This window comes from Papilio polytes, unplaced genomic scaffold (assembly GCF_000836215.1).
Source record: "Papilio polytes unplaced genomic scaffold, Ppol_1.0 DF824269.1, whole genome shotgun sequence".
NCBI classification, from domain to species: Eukaryota; Metazoa; Arthropoda; class Insecta; order Lepidoptera; family Papilionidae; genus Papilio; species Papilio polytes.
Window position 1 is genome coordinate 4,309,145 of NW_013524935.1, and position 18,639 is coordinate 4,327,783.

General features: G+C 32.2%; 3 protein-coding genes across 3 annotated transcripts in view; 1 reads left to right on the forward strand and 2 right to left on the reverse strand.

Moving 5' to 3' along the window:
• Nucleotides 1-640: 640 nt before the first annotated feature.
• LOC106108629 (vacuolar protein sorting-associated protein 37B) lies at nucleotides 641-5,570 on the reverse strand. The gene is made up of 3 exons (XM_013289886.1): nucleotides 5,295-5,570; nucleotides 4,129-4,300; nucleotides 641-3,642 (listed from the first exon to the last, which is right to left on the reverse strand). Exons 1-3 carry the CDS (start codon nucleotides 5,412-5,414, stop codon nucleotides 3,290-3,292), a joined length of 645 nt encoding a protein of 214 aa, XP_013145340.1. The 5' UTR covers nucleotides 5,415-5,570; the 3' UTR covers nucleotides 641-3,289.
• A 139-nt stretch (nucleotides 5,571-5,709) lies between these two features.
• On the forward strand, nucleotides 5,710-8,339 carry LOC106108619 (N-acetylglucosaminyl-phosphatidylinositol de-N-acetylase). Its single transcript, XM_013289875.1, has 4 exons — nucleotides 5,710-6,374; nucleotides 6,581-6,871; nucleotides 7,299-7,392; nucleotides 8,054-8,339. The coding sequence occupies exons 1-4, from the start codon at nucleotides 6,059-6,061 to the stop codon at nucleotides 8,226-8,228; spliced, it is 876 nt and encodes a 291-aa protein (XP_013145329.1). The 5' UTR covers nucleotides 5,710-6,058; the 3' UTR covers nucleotides 8,229-8,339.
• A 2,625-nt stretch (nucleotides 8,340-10,964) lies between these two features.
• LOC106108540 (phosphatidylinositol transfer protein alpha isoform) overlaps nucleotides 10,965-18,639 on the reverse strand; it is a 21,378-nt gene continuing 13,703 nt past the window's right edge. The window contains exons 6-8 of the mRNA XM_013289734.1: nucleotides 15,735-15,965; nucleotides 14,908-14,966; nucleotides 10,965-13,457 (exon numbers count right to left, since the gene is read on the reverse strand). Coding sequence (XP_013145188.1) covers nucleotides 13,319-13,457; nucleotides 14,908-14,966; nucleotides 15,735-15,965 — 429 coding nt within the window. The 3' untranslated portion in view covers nucleotides 10,965-13,318. The remainder of the gene's footprint in view (nucleotides 13,458-14,907; nucleotides 14,967-15,734; nucleotides 15,966-18,639) is intronic.

Here is an 18,639-nt window from a genome sequence, read left to right on the forward strand (position 1 = left end):
AATAAATATAACTTAGAATTTATGTATATATTGTACATATCTAGGTATCTCATAGCAATTTTAAATTATTAAAGCGTTGTTATATAAATAAGAAAATCGTTTTATTACCTGTCAAACTTAACAAGTTTTTGCACTACCAATAAGCAATAGGGAATATGCATGTATTTTTTTCTTTTTTTTTAAGGTTCTACTTGTTATAACCAGAGAAAAAAATTGACGCAAAAATATTCAACCATTGAGCTAAAAATAATAAAATAAAATTACGACCATTTTCGAGCGACTAAAACGCGACCGAGGTTGAAATGAGACAGTTGACGTCAAACGTCTTATTCCATTCATAACATACGCTCAGATGTCACTTCGATGTAAAAAAACAACAAAGTATCTCAAGGTCAAAAAGTCAAAAATCGATTAATTTTTATTAATTCTGATACAAATAAGTGGTAATTAATATTTCTATTCATTATTTTTTTAAAATACTTCTAGAATGTATTTCTATATAAACTAACGTAAATCCAATACTACATACTTATTTTATACATAAAATATAATTAGGATAGTCTATATTAATAATAACAATATTAATTAAAAAAAGTTAATAAAAATAACACAAATTGGGCATAACTAAAATGAAACATACTACAATTTTATAATTATATTTTAAATCAATAATACATTTACTGATATCAGACAATAGGTGACTTTAAAACCAACATGTTTTAACCGCATAGTATATGCATATGTCTAATTCCCTTCTTATTGTCGTCTACTTTGTAATACTAACAAATATAAAATTCGTTGTTTATAGCTGATAATCCGTTAGTATAGATATCACATTAAAATCTAATCTAAGGTATCCCTTAGTGATTATTTGACAATTTTAGTGTTAGGGGTGAATGTGCCTAAAATTGTGTGTTGTGCTAAAGATCTGAAGTGCTTGGGAGCGATTTTGTGAAAATTTAACTTTTAAAATGTGTGAATAGTAAAATTTTATTACAGATTTTGTATATTAATAAACGAGAGTTTACATACTGTATGCCTTATAATAGCAAGCGACCGATACCCATAGACATCAGCATTTGCAGGCGTCGCCTTTATTTAATCAGCAGAGGAGAGACAAAGAGGATATTTTCACTATCTGTAAGTCTCATACCCCGTCTGTCACTGCTCCCTTCCCGTCTTTTCCATGTATGGAAAGGGAAAGAGAAGTGAACAAGGCCGTCGGCACGTGTATTCAGTACAGTATTCTTCTCCGCATTCCAATACGCCCTTTACACCTAAAACTGTGTTCTACAAAGTTCCGAACCGCCAAAATATTTGAATACGAAGTGATTTAGAGCACACACCTTTGACTAAACTATCGCACAACTGTTTGCGATTATCGATTGCTTTTTAGTTGCACAACTAAAGCCTAGTAGTGTGCGCACCTCCATAGGCTTATAGGAATCAAAACGAAACTAAACAGTTAACAGATAGCTTAGTTTCAGATGTGCGCAGCTCTTATTCTCTAATATTTTATACAAAAAGTATAGCATAAAATAATATAGCAAATCGACTCTAAAGAAGACAGTAAAATTCTATACATCCATATTGATGTAGACGGTGTTAAAACATTCTCGATGCCAAAAAAAATGAAAACATTATTTTTTTTTAATCTATATTACATGTCTACTTTATACAGTCAGAATCTCATTCCATCTACGTAAGCACCACATTAAGCGGACAGTTGTTTTTTACAAATAAAGTTACAATATTTATGATAACAATTGACGTTATTAAAATATTGATAAAAATACATGGAACTTGAAAACAAGGAAAATAACAAAATTATTCAAGAGCTAAAGTAATCATACTCAAGGCTGTTATGAAATAATCAATCTAATTTATAATGCCAGGTTCACACTTGGACTTGGACAGTTGTCATTGTCATTGGCGCCATTCACTGTGCCAGTTATTGAACGCTATTTAACAACTGTACTGGCCAAATGTAAACCGGGCATAAAGACAAGCAGAGAAATCCCGACTCATTCTGAAAGATGAAAGAAAACTCTAAAAAACAAATGAATTTAGTTAGACTGTTACTGTTAGCAGTTATTTTTTGGTAAAAAAAAGTTAGAGTTTATGCCTTTTACTTAGTACATTCTGATTTAACCTCAAACAAAATAATTTAACATTCTCCATTGACATAATCAGTTTAGACCTTATAAGCAGAATGGGGCATATAATATTGAATTTATATTTAAAAAAACAATATTTAGACACTATTTTATATTTCTTACATAATATTTATTTTTTAATAAAAATAACGATTGTATAGTTATGCAAATCAGGTGTCAACAGTAATCAAGGGTGGCAACTGTCCCCCCTCAATAGCCCTCTGACACCCATAATATATGTGATGGAAATACCAGTGACGTCATTAATAAGCTAACTGAGCTGAGCCTCTAATAGCCAATTGTGGGACAGGGCCTAACTCTCATGTATGCCTTTTTTTGGTGTTGGGGGAAAATTTTCAAGATACCTTGCCTTCTAGCGGAAGGCAGAGTTATGTAGGATTGAACCCACTAAAACCCCCTCCATGGCCATCTTCTAGTAACATAGATGAAGGTTCCGTGATCTCCAAGGAACACACCGGAACCAATTCTCATGCCATGCCCTAAATTAGAGATTTCCATCACAATCATTACAAATATTTCCTTGCATTCTGATATTTAAAATAATCACTATCAAGCAACAGCTTGAAAGTCCTCCTTATTATGTTTTATTATTAATTCTACATAGATAAACGACGACCCCACATATATGGCCAGAGATAATTAAGATAATAAAAAAAATTATAGTCTTGGATATGGCCAGAGATAATTCAAATATTAAAAAAAAATGCTATAGTCTTTTGTGATTACAAATTTCATGTGCAACAAAGTTCTTTTCCACTTTTTAAAATCAATTGGTTACAAAAATCGTTTTCATGTATTTTACAACTCATTGCTTGATTTGATATAGCCATAACTTTGACCTTGAAATAATAACTTAATTTGAGAGATAATAACACAAATTGACGTCCTTAAAATTGCTATTAAAACCTTATACTATTTCATTAAAAACTAAATACATATTTATATTATAAATGATAAAAGAATTACAAATTTTCAATTACACAACTTGTACTGACTTAAGAGAAGGAAATACAAAAAAACATAAGACTCATTTGAAATTAATTTTCACTCATTGTCAAATGCAATAAATTAAAAAAAGAATCACGATCCACATGACAAACATATTTACGTAATTAAAAGTGGTTACCGTACATTCCAGGCATAGGCATATTTAATGGCCCCATAGGGTACGGGACACTTGGCACATTCTGTGTATAACTTGGGTACGGTAAGAAAGGTTTGGCTAGCCCATTGCCATAAGAACTATGACTCCCAGACCGTAGTAGTTCATTCATTTTATCCGATTTGAATTTTTGTAAATGCATCTTCTTCCGTATCGGTTCGAAGTCTTCTAGAAACTTGTCCACATCTAATTTCCCTGATAGGAAGTCTTGTGCGACATTCTCTGATTGTTCTTCTGACTCAGCTGCGGCTGTTTGTAGTAGGGCTAATGTTGTGTCCGGAGATATGCCAGCTGATTTGTTCTCTAAAAGGTTTTTATTTAAATTAGCTGTTGTATTTTATTGTTTATAATACAATTCAAAGGCTCAAATGACAATGAAGGTCCTTGATATTGGCTGAGAGTTAACCATGGCAACCTTGCTTGACTGCTGCTATTGGTTTGTAGTTTTTGTCCCTTTCTCAGTATAGTTTTATCCTATTTACTCACGCTAAGTTAAATTGTGTTGAAATATATAGCCTACAGTGTGTTGTAATTGTAAGGCTTTTAAATTCAAAAATTCATTACATATGAAAAGACAATTCTTTCCTCTTTATCATATTAGTATAGATTACATAGAGGTCAATTGCTTGTAATATGTATGTGTCTTTAAAAAAAAAACATACAGACAGAATTACCTCCTACTTTTGGGAAGTCGGTCAAAAAGAGTGCTAAGTTGTCAAATACACTAAAACACAACTCTCTAAATAAGCTTTCTTTAGTATAAATAAAATAAAAATTATTTAAACTCACTATATTCATCTAAAAGTCCATGTATATGATTACATAACTGTTCACCGAGTTCCGATTTTTGTTGTACTTGACTTTTCAACTCCTCCAATTCCGGTTCTTGACGCAGATTGAACTCCGCCAAGGATCTGTTGCTGGCTATCATCATCTCCTTTTCTGTCTCCCAATCTTTTACCTACAAACAGAAAAATGCTTAACAAAGGCTCTTTAAAAAGATATTTAAACTCCTCAAAGACATTACATGAGCGTCGGTGGCTCAGTGGTTTAAACACTTGACTTGTAATCTTTTGGGTTCGAATTCTGCCATGTACCAATGTGATTTTCATACGTACATAAATTACCCGACGTTCTTACGGTGAAGGAAAACATCGTGATGCAACCTGCACATATCGGCGATGAAATTCAAAGATATGTGTGAAGTCAACCAACCCGCACTAGGCCAGCGTGGTTGACTAAGGCCTAGTCACCCTAAGTTTAGGATAGGCTCCGAGCCCCTCGGTGGGGACGTATAGTGAGCTGGTGATGATGAAAGACATTACAGTTAACAATTAAATTTTATTAATGTATAACTGTTAAATTATTATAGACTTTACCTGGCAAGTTTGTCTCTGCAATACTATCCAAATTTTTCATAAATATTACTAGAAATATAATTTATTAAAAATTTACAACTGGCCTCTATTTTTTTTCATTTAAGTTTTATCTATAATCTATATTAACATAATTTACTCTGTATTCAGAACAATGGGAACAGAACAACAAACAATGCTATTGAAAACAAAGATGTGATGACATTATTGTAAACATCCTTTGTTTGTCTTAAAAAGTTTTATTATTAAACAATCTGCGGATATTATAATTATTTTTTTGATTACTAAATAAGTTTCTTAATTAAGGTTTTTGATACAAAAGACACAGTGAAATGTGTTGTTACTTTATTAATAATTGATAAAATTTCATGTAACCTACTGTCTATGAAGTATAATAGTATTATAATTGTTTTATTTGATTTTTGTATACAAAAAAAATAGTACAATCTTTAGATGAGTTTCAAGTTTCATAATTTTTTAAAAACATCACAGCTTAAGTGCAATAGATATGACTTTGTGTCAGTCTGTATTAAAAAATGATGTTTAAAAATACGCATTAGCAAAGATATCCTAAATTACCTGTTTTACATCTTTTAATACTGCATCAAATTTTGTATCATCGTTGAGTATTTCCTTCAGTTCGTCAGAATTCAAATGATCAAGAAAACCTATAGCTGGGGAGAAGTCCGGTTGAATCATCTTGGTAACAAGAATTCTTATTCGACACAGCACAATCAAACTCTGTTTCCCAAAATACGGCAAGTACACATATAACCTCGCGCAAACAAATTCTTCGTATCTAGCGATTAATTTGTAAAGAAGTTAGCTACAATTTAATGAAAATTAGTACAATATACAATTACATTACATTGTTTAATTGACATGACATTATTTCCAATCCCAAAGTCAAAATGTCTAATAAACTTCAAGTTACCGTCAAAAACAAGCGGACTTTTTATTCCAAAGACTAAATTGAGGTACGCGAAACATGCAGAATTGTTGTTTTTTCCAAAATGAATTCTTATTATAAGAAAATGTTGCTTATGCATGGACAAATTCAAAATCGAAATTATTATCCTAGGAGCGAAATTGCAATTATAAAATATTAGAAATGTGTTTGAATTTGAACGGTGTTGCACTGAAAATGTTTTTAAAACGACTTGTGTTAATGTCACTTAATGTCAATACAATTATGGTGTCTTGTCAATAAACCTTAGTACAATTAGTATAATGTAACAAATGTATTAAATTCATACAATAAAACAATAAGGTTAATACGGAACCGATGAAGAGCAATATTCTTTACTTAAGCCCACAAAGATATATCTACATTCTAGTCAGAAATGTCATTTATTGACTCGTCCTTTAACGTAGAAGTCGTTTACAATTTTTATCTTAAATTTATTGCTGAAACTTTGCTATATTTGAGAAATTTTATTTTATATATAAGCTTATGGGTCGCGGGTTATCTCTGTGTTTGTTGTGTTGTGTACCGACGATATGCGAGAAAGTTACCAACGCGTATTCGTGGAGCACTTGGTGCCAAACGGGTTCTTCTAGTAATAGCGCACCCGGATGACGAATGTATGTTTTTCGGGCCAACAATATTCAGATTATGCGAACAAGGTGCTGAAGTGTACATATTATGTCTATCAAATGGTTAGTAAAATTGTTGTTTACCTTGGCTTTCATTTGTCACTCAAGCATAGCAATATTCTGTATAACCTCCTAATTAATGATTGACAACTTACTGATCCTTAATTCATACTTACATTCTTAACTATTGTATTATAGTCAATTAGATATTAAATAAAATAATTTAAAAGCCATCAGATATCATTTTTGTTTTCATTTATTATTTTTAGGCAATTATGAGGGAAAAGGAAATATTAGACAAGAAGAATTATGGAAGGCCTGCAAAGTCCTTGGAGTTCCGGAAGGAAATATTTATCTTATAGACGATACAAGAATGAAAGATGACCCTAAAGTACAGTGGCCAGTGCAGGTCATAGCTAAACTAATACACCATCATATTGAGGCATTGGAAGTTGATACACTGGTCACATTTGATAGAGGTGGTGTTTCCTCACATCCGAATCATTCTGCAGTATTTTATGCTGTTGCATATATGTTTGTTGAAAAGAATATGCCTAAGAGTAAGTACATCATCAGCCTTCATCTGCTGTGTTGGATGTAGGTCTTCCCCAATACCTTCTATATATTACATGTACTTAAATTACTTGTAAACAGGTCTAGTAATACATTGCCAGTATACTGCAAGTTAAATTGATTTAACACATATATGGTCAACAACCGGCCTGCGAAACATTATGAAAAATCCCATTTAAAAAATAATACATTAGGTTCTTACACTCAAGGAGTGACAGTGAGGCGGAAAACATCGAATCTTTGGATGATGCGGCCCGCAAAGGTATTTGCACGCTAAAGTATGGCCCTCAACATGTCAAAGGTTGTCCATACCTGATTTAACAGAATACTATTGAATAGAGAAGTTTCCTTTAGTTATAATTATAGTAGCATAGAATGTAAAATTACTTATAAATATTTTTAATGTCATTTCAGGGTGCACAGTCTACACAATGGATTCTGTTAATATTTTAAGAAAGTACATGGGTTTTTTAGATTTACCACTAAGTTTTGTGCTATCATCAAAAAGGTTGGTATCACATTCATTATTATTTTAATAGTTATCACAATTTAATGATGTATAAGTGATCAAGCAACATCTTGTTTGTTTCTTTTCTTATATCATAAAATAGCAAGTATCTGAATTCACTGAAATAGCAAAATTATAGCTGCCCACTTAGACAGATATCTAACTTTAATTGACAGAGGAGATACACTGAATATTTCCCCTTTCTATGCATCCCCTGCTCCATTAAATCCACTTCTTACCATTCCCTTATAATCCTCCACTCATCTGACAAAATATGGAATTGCTCTTATTTTAAAACTGTCTTCTGAGCATATGACATGCATCGGGCAACAAAGGTTGCATCTACAAGTGATTTTTATGCATTATTTGGTTACATTTTAAGCATGTTATATTTAAAAACACAGCTTAACTCATGTGACAGTTTGGTATAGTTATATCGTGTTTTATCCACATACTAAATTTATAAAGAGGAAAGATTTGTATTTTTGTATGTCTGTTTGATTTGTTTTCAATTCATGTAAAAACTACTGTGCTAATTTTAGTAATTATTTCAACAATGTTACATTGGCTATTTATTGTTTTTTAAGCGAACGAAGTCGTAAATATAATATAATGTCTCACGATAGTTTTAATAATTTAATTATTGCATGATTTTTTTCAGATATTTCCTCCGTTGGACGGAAAGTCGTCGTGTAACGCGTGCGATGAAGCAGCACAGGTCACAAATGGTGTGGTTCCGGTATTTGTATGTTATTTTCTCTAGATATATGGTTATTAATACATTAAGGAAGATAAATTTAGCTGATATTGAACTGGAACTTGAAGTTGATGATTGAATTTTACTAAGACTATTTATCTTGCATTAATGATGCTTTGGTACTTCTGATTTATGTACAGTCAGCTGCATAAATATGTACACACTAGTTTATGCGCGACTCCGTCCGCGAGGAATTAAAAAAAAAAACAAAAGAAAGTAACCTATATTTCCTTCCAAACTACCCTCTATATCTATACCAAATTCTACCGAAATCTATACAGGCGTTTAGGCTACAAACTCTAACAAACTTTTCATCCACCCATCAATCAAACTTTCGCTTTTATAATATTATGATACTATGAAGTATGATTTCAAAAATTTATAAATTTGTAGAAATCTTTTTTTTAATCATTATTATAAATTTATTTGACAATATCACAAAATTTAAATTCAGAAACATAGGAATGGATTTGTCCATACATAATTTGTAATTTATTCGTATTCTTATTTATGCAGCTAACTGTACAATAGAGGACATTTATTTCCTATCCATTTTGGTGATGTATTTGGATAATGCAATTAGACGAAAACTTGTCACAGCATACTTTCTGTATTGCTTGTGAAACTGTGCAATATTCGACCCTAAGTGGGAAGTGAATTTAATTCTTGTTCTGTACTTTTAGGTTAGTTATTAACATATCACTGGTAGTCAGCTAGACTTTTCCGACTCGGCGTGATTCTGAAACGAATCTGCGCTGTTTACAATCTGACAGAAGTCAAGATTTTAATATAATTTTGAGTAAGAATGGCCTTGTTATTTAAGACGCTGCTATTAAAATGTCGTTTTAGTATTCAGCCGTTAGTTTCCTTTGTATGTTTTGTAGCAAGATCTCATTTGTAGATAATAAAAATTAAATATTTATTATGTTGATGTTCGGTGTTGCTTGATAGCTTGTTTCCACTGCCGAAAAACCTGTATATTGTAATTGCTTTATCTTTGAAAAGATTTATAAGAAAATATATAAGATAAGAGAGTAAATTATATTATTACATTGGTTCTGAATTTTACTGGTGTCTTGTATTATTTAGATTAAGATTGTAAATGGGAGAAATATTTTTTATTTAATATGTTTGACATCTTTGGAGTAATCCGAGGCTCAAGCAAGAAAGAATTTGACCAGAATTTTGTGTTGTATTTGTCGATGTGAGCAGTTCGGGTGTAAAACTAACTTACGTAAAACTTCATTTAAACGTATTGTGAAATTTGACGACCAATAATACGATTATTTCGAAACCTTTCTCAACGAAAATGTTTAATATCAGCTGCCAGAATTTTCACACATTAAAATATCTGTGAGAGCGTCGGTGGCTCAGTGGTTTAAGTACTTGACTTGTAATCTATAGGTCTTGGGTTTGAATCCCGCCATGTACCAAAGTGTATTTCGATTTTTCGAATTTTGTACATAATTTACCCGACGTTCTTACGATGAAGGAAAACATCGTGATGCCTGCACATATCGGCGAAAAAATTCACAGAAATGTGTGAAGTCAACCAAGCCGCAGTGCAGCGTGGTTGACTATGGCCTAGTCGCCTCTTACTTAGGGTAGGCTCCGAGCCCCTCGGTGGGGACTTATAGTGAGCTGGTGACGATGAAAATATTTGTGGTAGTTTCTTAGTTACTTTGACAATGCAGAAATCTCATACTTATTCGTCAAATACGATACGAATTTCACATCAAAATGTTCCGGCTTGTGCCTCTATAGTTTGCCATGTTATTTGTGATCGTCCTTTTACTTAAGATAATAAAAGTTTTTTTTTATTATAAACTGAGTTTATACTTACCCTGAACTATGTACAGTCAGCTACATAATATGTATAGTCTCAGAAACTTATATAAGCCATTCAAAAATATTAATATAACAGTCTGTTTGCCTTCGTATAAAAATTCATACTATTAACGGATACGTGGATAAATATTTTTGAAATAGAAAGCGTTTACATGTTTCTAAAATTTGGTAAATGTATACATTTATGTAGCTGATAGTACAATCTGAATTTAGTTAACGTTTGGGCAATGTGACGTTTATTTTATGCCACTACGTTTGTTTTAAAGGGTTGGTGACTTTGAACATGTTTGGCCAGGTAGAAAATTCAAAGACAAATTATTCGATTAAATTTATATTTATTTTGTTGGCCTTTAAAATCTCGACGGTACATTTTTACTACAAATGTTAATTTTATATAATACTTTATTTACTTACATATCGATGAGATAAATCGTCGAGAGAAAAATTTTTCATTTAGCTAAACATTTAGAAATTGACAAATTTAGCTTTCTATTGTGTAAATATTTCTATTAACTGTGCTTCTGTTAAAATAGATTTATTTGGAAAATAAATACGGAAGGGGGAAATAGGGTTTCATTTCTATTATCTCTTGTTAGTCAACGGTTTACATATAACAAACCATATCTTTATATAATTAGTAAAGAAAAATTTAATTAATACTTAACAATAAAATACAAAAACAAACCAAAAAAATTCAATAAAAACAGAATAGTTCACAATCTCTGTTAACAGATGGCGTGGTACCGACAGTAGATCACAGTAAAGACATTTGAATGTGAAAATTAAGTTGATTTTATACGTTTAATGTATATGTTATTTAATATATATGTTTTTTATCAATAAATATAATTTTATTGATTTAATAAAATGAAATATATTGGTTGTAATAAGTAAACCGAAGACTAACATAAATAGGAAAAAGGAGTTAGCAAACAGCAAAGTGTGTGCAGTTTGAAAACAAAAAAAATAAAAGTCTGGAAGTGTACTTAATTTTATTTGGTAACCGCAACAAAAAAAAGCTTTAACAATATCAAAGCGGGAAGCTTTCAATCAATTTCAATTATTTATTACTTATTAATAAGCCCAATTCATACTCTTGCACCGTTATAATGAAAATATTTTTAATTGTGTGATTGGACTTTACAAATAGAAAAGCAAGTGTCGCAGCCGTAAGACCATTAAAAGAGCTAAAAACATCGTTACTACGTAGCGACGTAAAATGTAAAGTTTTAAGAAAATTAAGTACTTTACATTTATATAAGAACTTTAGAAAAATATAAAAACAAAAAATAAAAAGCACTATGCAACGCTAAAAGCGGGTCTTGTCTAAACTACGAAAGACTGCCAGGAAAAAAAATCATGCTGTTATTACAACCCGTGCACAATAACATGCGAGCTGGGTCTGGTGACGTCACAGCTTTGGTCTATCGCTGTGAATAGGGCAGTAGGGTGATCGGGTGCATTTGACAAGTGCCGTGTTATTGTGCACGTTGTATTACGCGTGAATCGCTATGAAACCCCATCGACGAATTCTAATAAAAAAAATACTAAATGACTTTTGAATCTGTGAGAATTCAAGTTACCGCCTTAATATGGTTTAATTCATTTAAAGGAACATAAAAAAATACAAACTATAATTTTCTAACAGATGTTTTCACAATTTGTATAAATATATTAGATTCTTATATTATGCACAAATTGCAGCTTCAATATGGAATATTTCATACTAAAAGAGAGCGAATGATTACATCTCTTATTTGGCAAAACGATAATTCAAAATCTACATCAGTATAGTATCTGGAATGTCACACAAATATTAAGAAAAAAAATACTGATTTGTTAAAACAACAAACTTATATAATAAAACATGCAGTTGCAATAATAAAATTCAATTCGCAACAAAAATAGCACATACAAACCGACAACCGATTTTGATAGTTTCACCTTGTAACACCCGTGACATTGACGTTAGTGTTGCCACAAAAAGAATTGCACCGACACTTATGCAATTTAAGCGACATGAACTGCTTTAAATCTATGATAATTTATAATACAACAGCCAAATAATACCCGCCCAAGACAGGTTTATTCACTTAAATAATAACTTTATCTAAACAGCGAAAAATCCGATCTAAAAACGACATAACTCCATCAAAATCGTTGCTAAAGAGTAATATTTTCAAAATTTTAATGGTAATTCTGAAAGGTAACAACACTACCTATAACCACTGACTACAGACGTAAATATTCTCATATGTGAATTATTTTGCTAATCAACCATGCCCGCTTCGACTGAGATCGCATAAATATACAATGTTTTTTTTTTTAAACGCTTCAAACAATAATTTCCATAGACTATGCCTATATAGAATGCGTACAACTTGAGATGAGTTTTACGCAATCTATGATCAAAATAAATATAAAAATTTACTAATAAAGCGCGACGCCACGTTGGATTCTAAAATAGATAGGGTACTAAGATGTTATTAGTTAATGAGCAGGACTTTGTTAAGTCAATATGCAATCACAAGTCGAGGCTCGGGCATTGCGGGAGCGAGACAACAAACAACGCCCACGACACATTCTCAACGACAAACTTCATACAATTTTATTGGTGAAATTTCAATTTATTAGGAGCCAAACCCCTATTGGCGATAATTCTAGACCCCTAGTAGTGTAATAGACGTAGCCAATAGAACCTGTAAGGTAGTTAAGCAAACTTAAAAAATGATCTAGGTACTAACTGAAAAAAAAAAATCCATAAATTTCACTACAATCGATACAAATAAAAATGCAATCTAAAAAAAATCTATTTTGGATGGATGATTTTGTTTAGATGAGCAATAAAGTGTTTTAGATATTTTATATATAAAAAAAATATATAGGGGTAGATAGATGAAGGGAGTGTTGATAGATTTATTTGGAGGACAAAAACCTGGTTCTACAGGAATAGGATACGGAGGAAGATATTGACAAAGTGATACATATATGTAAAAATTAAAAAAAAAAACCTGTTTAAAACCGCGGGTAATTTGCTAGTTACTACTTAGAGGCTCCAAGTGTGTGGCTACGCCGATAGCACATTTGAAGATCGAATTTGGCTAACCCTTAAATGCATGATTTTTTCTAAAATACCCTAAATTGAAACGGGTTGTAAATTAAAAAGATATCAAGAGAAAAAATAAAGAATTTTTTTTTTATTTGGGTGTGGAAAATACTGAAGTATAAATGCATCATGTATTTAAGGGTTCAGGGGTTAGTTAGTTACAATGTACAGTGTCTGTTTATGAGAATGGTGTAGAGGAGGGCGTGTCCCGAGGTCTACTCGTTGTCGGCGCGCATGCCGCGCACCTCGCCCTCGCGGCGGAGCTTCTCCAGCTCCTCCTTGGTGCGGTCCTCGATGGCGCGGATGTCCGCCATCGTCATACCGTACCAGTCGTCCATCGAACAGAACACTTGTCTGTAATATAATACGCTTGTCTAACAAATATTGAAAGAATATATCTTTAATTCTATTAAGTCTATACTATTATAATAAAGCGTAAACCCACACTTCTTTGTTGCCTAAGATGTCAGCAATTACAACATACTTTTGGATAATTATTTTTTTAATAAAAAGCCCTACACTTAGGTTACGCTTTAGGCTATATATTTTCACGCCATTAAACTTAGGGGGTAAACATTTTGGATAAAAACTCTAATGTGAGAAAGAGACCATAAGTTGCTGCATCAAGGAAGCAAGATTGCTAAGGTTTGTCATGTCATGTCATTTTAACATTTGCTATTGATAATTTGACAAATGTAAACAATGAAATAAAATTTTCATAATTTTATGCGGATGAAGCCGCACGGGAACAGCTAGTGTGTTATAAAAAATATGTAACAATTTTAAAAGTAATTTAACCTTACTCTAACACCTGACTGACTAAATCTAATAGTGATCTAATAGTAATGGCGCGAGTGTTTCAAACTCGATTTTTTTTTATTTGAATTCTCACATCCTCTATAGGTATTTTTATCGATATAATATACTCTATGTTGTTCGTCCAAATAAGTTCAGTATTAGGCTGTGGGCCGTTACAGTGAAATTTACAAACATACAAACTCAAATACATAAAAAATATACCCGCGAAAAAAATTACTCTTAACATAACCTTTTGTCAGTCGGGTAAAAAAATATAAGTAAATTGTGTATTGACTATGTTATTCTGCAAAATAAGTCCACGTTTATATATTTCTCATATCATGATATATTACGAACCATATTATTAAAAAAAATTCCAAGAAAATTGTAAAATAAACTGTGTAAACAATTTAACGATCGTAAGACCGCACAATCTATAGATTACGATAAGCACTTTTAATCATTACAATACTTTAATGGCACATGTTATATTTTACGATATAATACCTGCATTTACAGTTACGATTGGATATATATTTTAGTACTATCTGTTCCCGTACGACTTCTCGGCGTAAAATTATGAAAAATTTATTATATTGTTTACATGTGTCAAATTATCAATTGCAAATGTCAAAATGACATGACATGAAAAACCTTAGCAATCTTGCTTCCTTGATGTTGGCAGCAACTTATGGTCTCTTTCCCATATTAGGATTTTTATCCAATTTACTTATCAACTAAGTTTAATGGCGTGAAAAAATATAGCCTATAGCGTGACGTAAGTGTAGGGCTTTTTATTAAAAAAAGAATTATTCAAAAATATGCTGTAATTACTGACATCTTAGGTAACAAAGAAGTGTGTGTTTACGCTTTATTATAATAGTGTAGAGTATAGATAATATTGAAACGAATGTAACAAGTGTTTGCTCTATCAATAAAGACTTAAGTCGGGAGTTTTTCTGACGAATGTGATTTCTCCACAGATATTAAATAATTATTATCTTACCTATGGAAGATGGTGAAAAGCCGTCGCTCCGACTTTTGAATCACATTTTCAACTTTGCTCTGAAATAGAAAAAAAACAAATTCTAAGCTAAAGGATAACCAAAAACATTTAAGAAATAGAAGAGTAAAAAAAGAGTAAAAAAAAAACCGGTAACTTATTTGAAAGGTACTATGTCAGTTGTCAAGTTTAGTGCCATCCTTGAGACATGTTATAAAACATTTTACAAAATTATAACAAGCTCTATTTTTAATTATAAAATAAACTAGAGTTTTACAAAATTAAACATTTAAATTTTATTAAATGACACGTCATCATCACCAGCACACTACTAGTCCCCACCGAGGGGCTCGGAGCCTACCCTAAGTTAGAGTGACTAGGCCATAGTCAACCACGCTGCACCGCGGGTTGGTTTTTTTTTTTACTATTTTCTTTATTTCCTGCTGCTATGTTTTTTGCAGCAACCAACCGCGGGTTGGTTGACTTCACACATATCTTTGAATTTCTTCGCCGATATGTGCAGGCATCACGATGTTTTCCTTCACCGTAAGAACGTCGGGTAAATAATGTACATAAGAAAATTCAAATAATCGAAAATCACATTGGTACATAACGGGATTCAAACCCAAGACGTGTAGATTACTAGAAGTGCTTAAACCACTGAGCCACCGACTCTCTAAAACGTCAAATATTGGTAATTAATTACAATACAATTATTTTTTGATATGTTTTTGAGGACCTATAGATAGTTTTAGTCGATCCTGTAAAAAATGTTTCAAATTTCATCTATGTCTCCTCTAGTTGAAAGTTGAATCTCTCCAACAACATACCTGAAGACCAAACCACTTGAACTCTGCGGTAACAAGCTTGTAGCATGTCATAACTGGTTTGACATCATTCTTCCAGTTAGGCCCAACGAGGGGTCCGCGTCCCGTCTTCGACGACTTGAACTTAGTCGGGTCGGTTTCCGGCTTGTAATCGGCGGACGGCAGAGGGTCGTTTGCGATATCGATATGGACAACTTCGCGGCTCTTTAACTTCTCTGCTGATAGTTCGTGAACCTAAACATAAGATGTGTTATGAAACATGAAAAACAATAGATTTTCCCACAATAGCCTGTTGTCAAGGCCAAAGTTGACAATAGAGATGACTGGTATGACAGAGAACATACATAGTTTGGTTTATAAATAACTAAATGTCGCTAGCGACTTGTTATCTAATATTATAAAGAGGAAAACTTCGTTTGTTTGTTTGTAATGAATTTACTCAAAAACTACTGGACCGAATTCAAAAATTCTTTCACCAAAAAGCTCCGTTGTCAGTTAGTAACATAGGGTATTTTTTATATTACTTTTAATTTCACGCGGACGGAGTCGCGGGTGAAAGCTAGTTCACTAAAAAAAGTAGCTTTTTAATGATAAAAGAATTTTTGAAATCGGTTTAGTTTTTGAGTTATTTCAATACATACCAAAAAAAAAATATTATTTCTCTTTTTAACATTAATATAATAGACTAGTTGTCGCCCGCGACTCTGACCACATGGAATTAAAACAAATGGCATATGAATATGTTCTAAAACTGTACCATATTTCAGCGAGAATTATTGTAACGTTATTGAGATAAGTAGTAAAAAAATCCATTTATATATCTTTTGCATTTATACTATTAGTAACTGGTTATATCTTTTAATAAATCATGTATCATAATTTCAGTTCATACAAAATTATGTATTGACATAAGACCTGTCGTATTGTATGGATCTGAATGCTGGGCCACCAAAGTTGCGGATGAAAGGAGATTGCTTGTGGCTGAGATGCGTATGTTAAGATGGATGTGTGGTGTGACAAGATTGGATAAAGTTAAGAATGTGTACATTAGAGGAAGTTTGAAAGTAGCGCCAGTGGTGGAGAAATTGAGAAGCAAAAGGTTAGCGTGGTATGGACATGTTATGCGACGAAATGATGGGGACATAAACCAGAAAGTGTTGAGATTGAATGTAGATGGCTACAAAGGAAGAGGAAGACCGAAGAAAGTATGGATGGATTGTGTGAAAGAGGATATGCTTAAGAAAGGAGTGAATTCAGATATGACGGCTGATAGAGATGTATGGAAGAGCAGCACATACTGTGCCGACTCTCCATAAGGGATGAGGGCAAGTGGATGACAAAATAATGTATTGAAAGTTAATAAAAGCAAATTACCACCAATAATGTTTGGGCTGGATGTCTTATTGAGCCATTTGAACTCGACATTAACCTTTTAATAAGTATCGGATTGAAAAGGGTGATTCGTATGATCAGAGGTTTGCAAGAAAATCTTGTATTAACAACAATCAAGTTCATCACCTCATGTTAATGTTAACACAATTCATGAAATTAAATTTGTAGTAATATAACTGCGAAAGTTATATATATAGTATAGATGAATATTTGATAATATATATCTCAAGAACGGCTCAACGGATCTCTTTGAAATTTGCAACAGATTTTAAAAATTAATCTGGAAGAACACATATACTAATAGTTATTTTTTTTTAAATTACGCGTCGACATATACGGAGGCGAGTAAGGATTAAATCTTATATTATTTGATATACAGAGAAAAAACATGTTTTTCCACACATGTTTCGGCGATGGAAACTGACAGTCTAAACAGCATCGAAAGCACATTACAGTTCATTTATTTTTTATCTCAATCTACAGTTAATATTAGGAAATAAAAATAGCACAACATTTAACTTTTAGAACTGTTGGTCTTAATAACGGTGCCGGCAAAAAGATACTGTAGAAAGTTTCTCCTCAGTTACGTGGAAAAACATAAAAGATACAATTTAACTTTTAAATAAAGATAAATAAACCAAATAACAATTCTGAAATCTCGGATTAAAACTCGACCATTTTTCCAAAACAATCTACAAGAAATTCGATTACTTATATATATTTTTTATGCTACATATCTCTAGCCACTAAATTGTTAGAAGCGAAGTTTTAGAATAAGAGAAAACCTTGTAATATACGACCTCTGGACATATTACAGGAAAGGTCAAAGTTTATCTCGTAAGAAACGCGATATTTGCTGACGATCGTATATTTTCTAGACAAATGGATAACGAAACAATTTGTATGTGGAAATCGAAAATATTATATTACATTAAAAATTATTTTGGTCTCGTAGAAAATGCAATATACATTTCTACAAGTACGTTTTTCATCCTCAAAGAATACTATCTACTTACTTAAAATAAATAATATAGTATCGACGAAAAAGGTTACATCTCTTTAGTAACTCTATTCTTTGAGGTAGTGTATTCGAACGTAAAGTTGTTTTAAAACAACATAAAGATAACCTTGATAAGAATCACACGGGCGCTTTATAACGTAAAACTAAACGTTGCCGGCTCTAGAGCGACAAACGCTTTAAAAATAACTCTTATTTTGTTTACTCAGTGTTCAAAATGCAACAGTGCGCGACAAAAAAGCTACCGTATAAACAGATACACGTTAATTCATTTGTTTTATTTGAACCGTTTTTAAACGCGCGTTAAAAAATCGCCCGTGCAAGGGCAATTATATTTGGCAATTGCTTAACAAAAGGCGTTCCGCCTGAGAGCAATAAACACGGTCCCACCACGATACATTTTCAAGGTATTAGCGAGCGTTCGCACGGACGCGAAAACGCTAGGCGGTAACTATGTGTCAAAATAGAACGTATGGGATTGTATGAAGCTGTTCATAC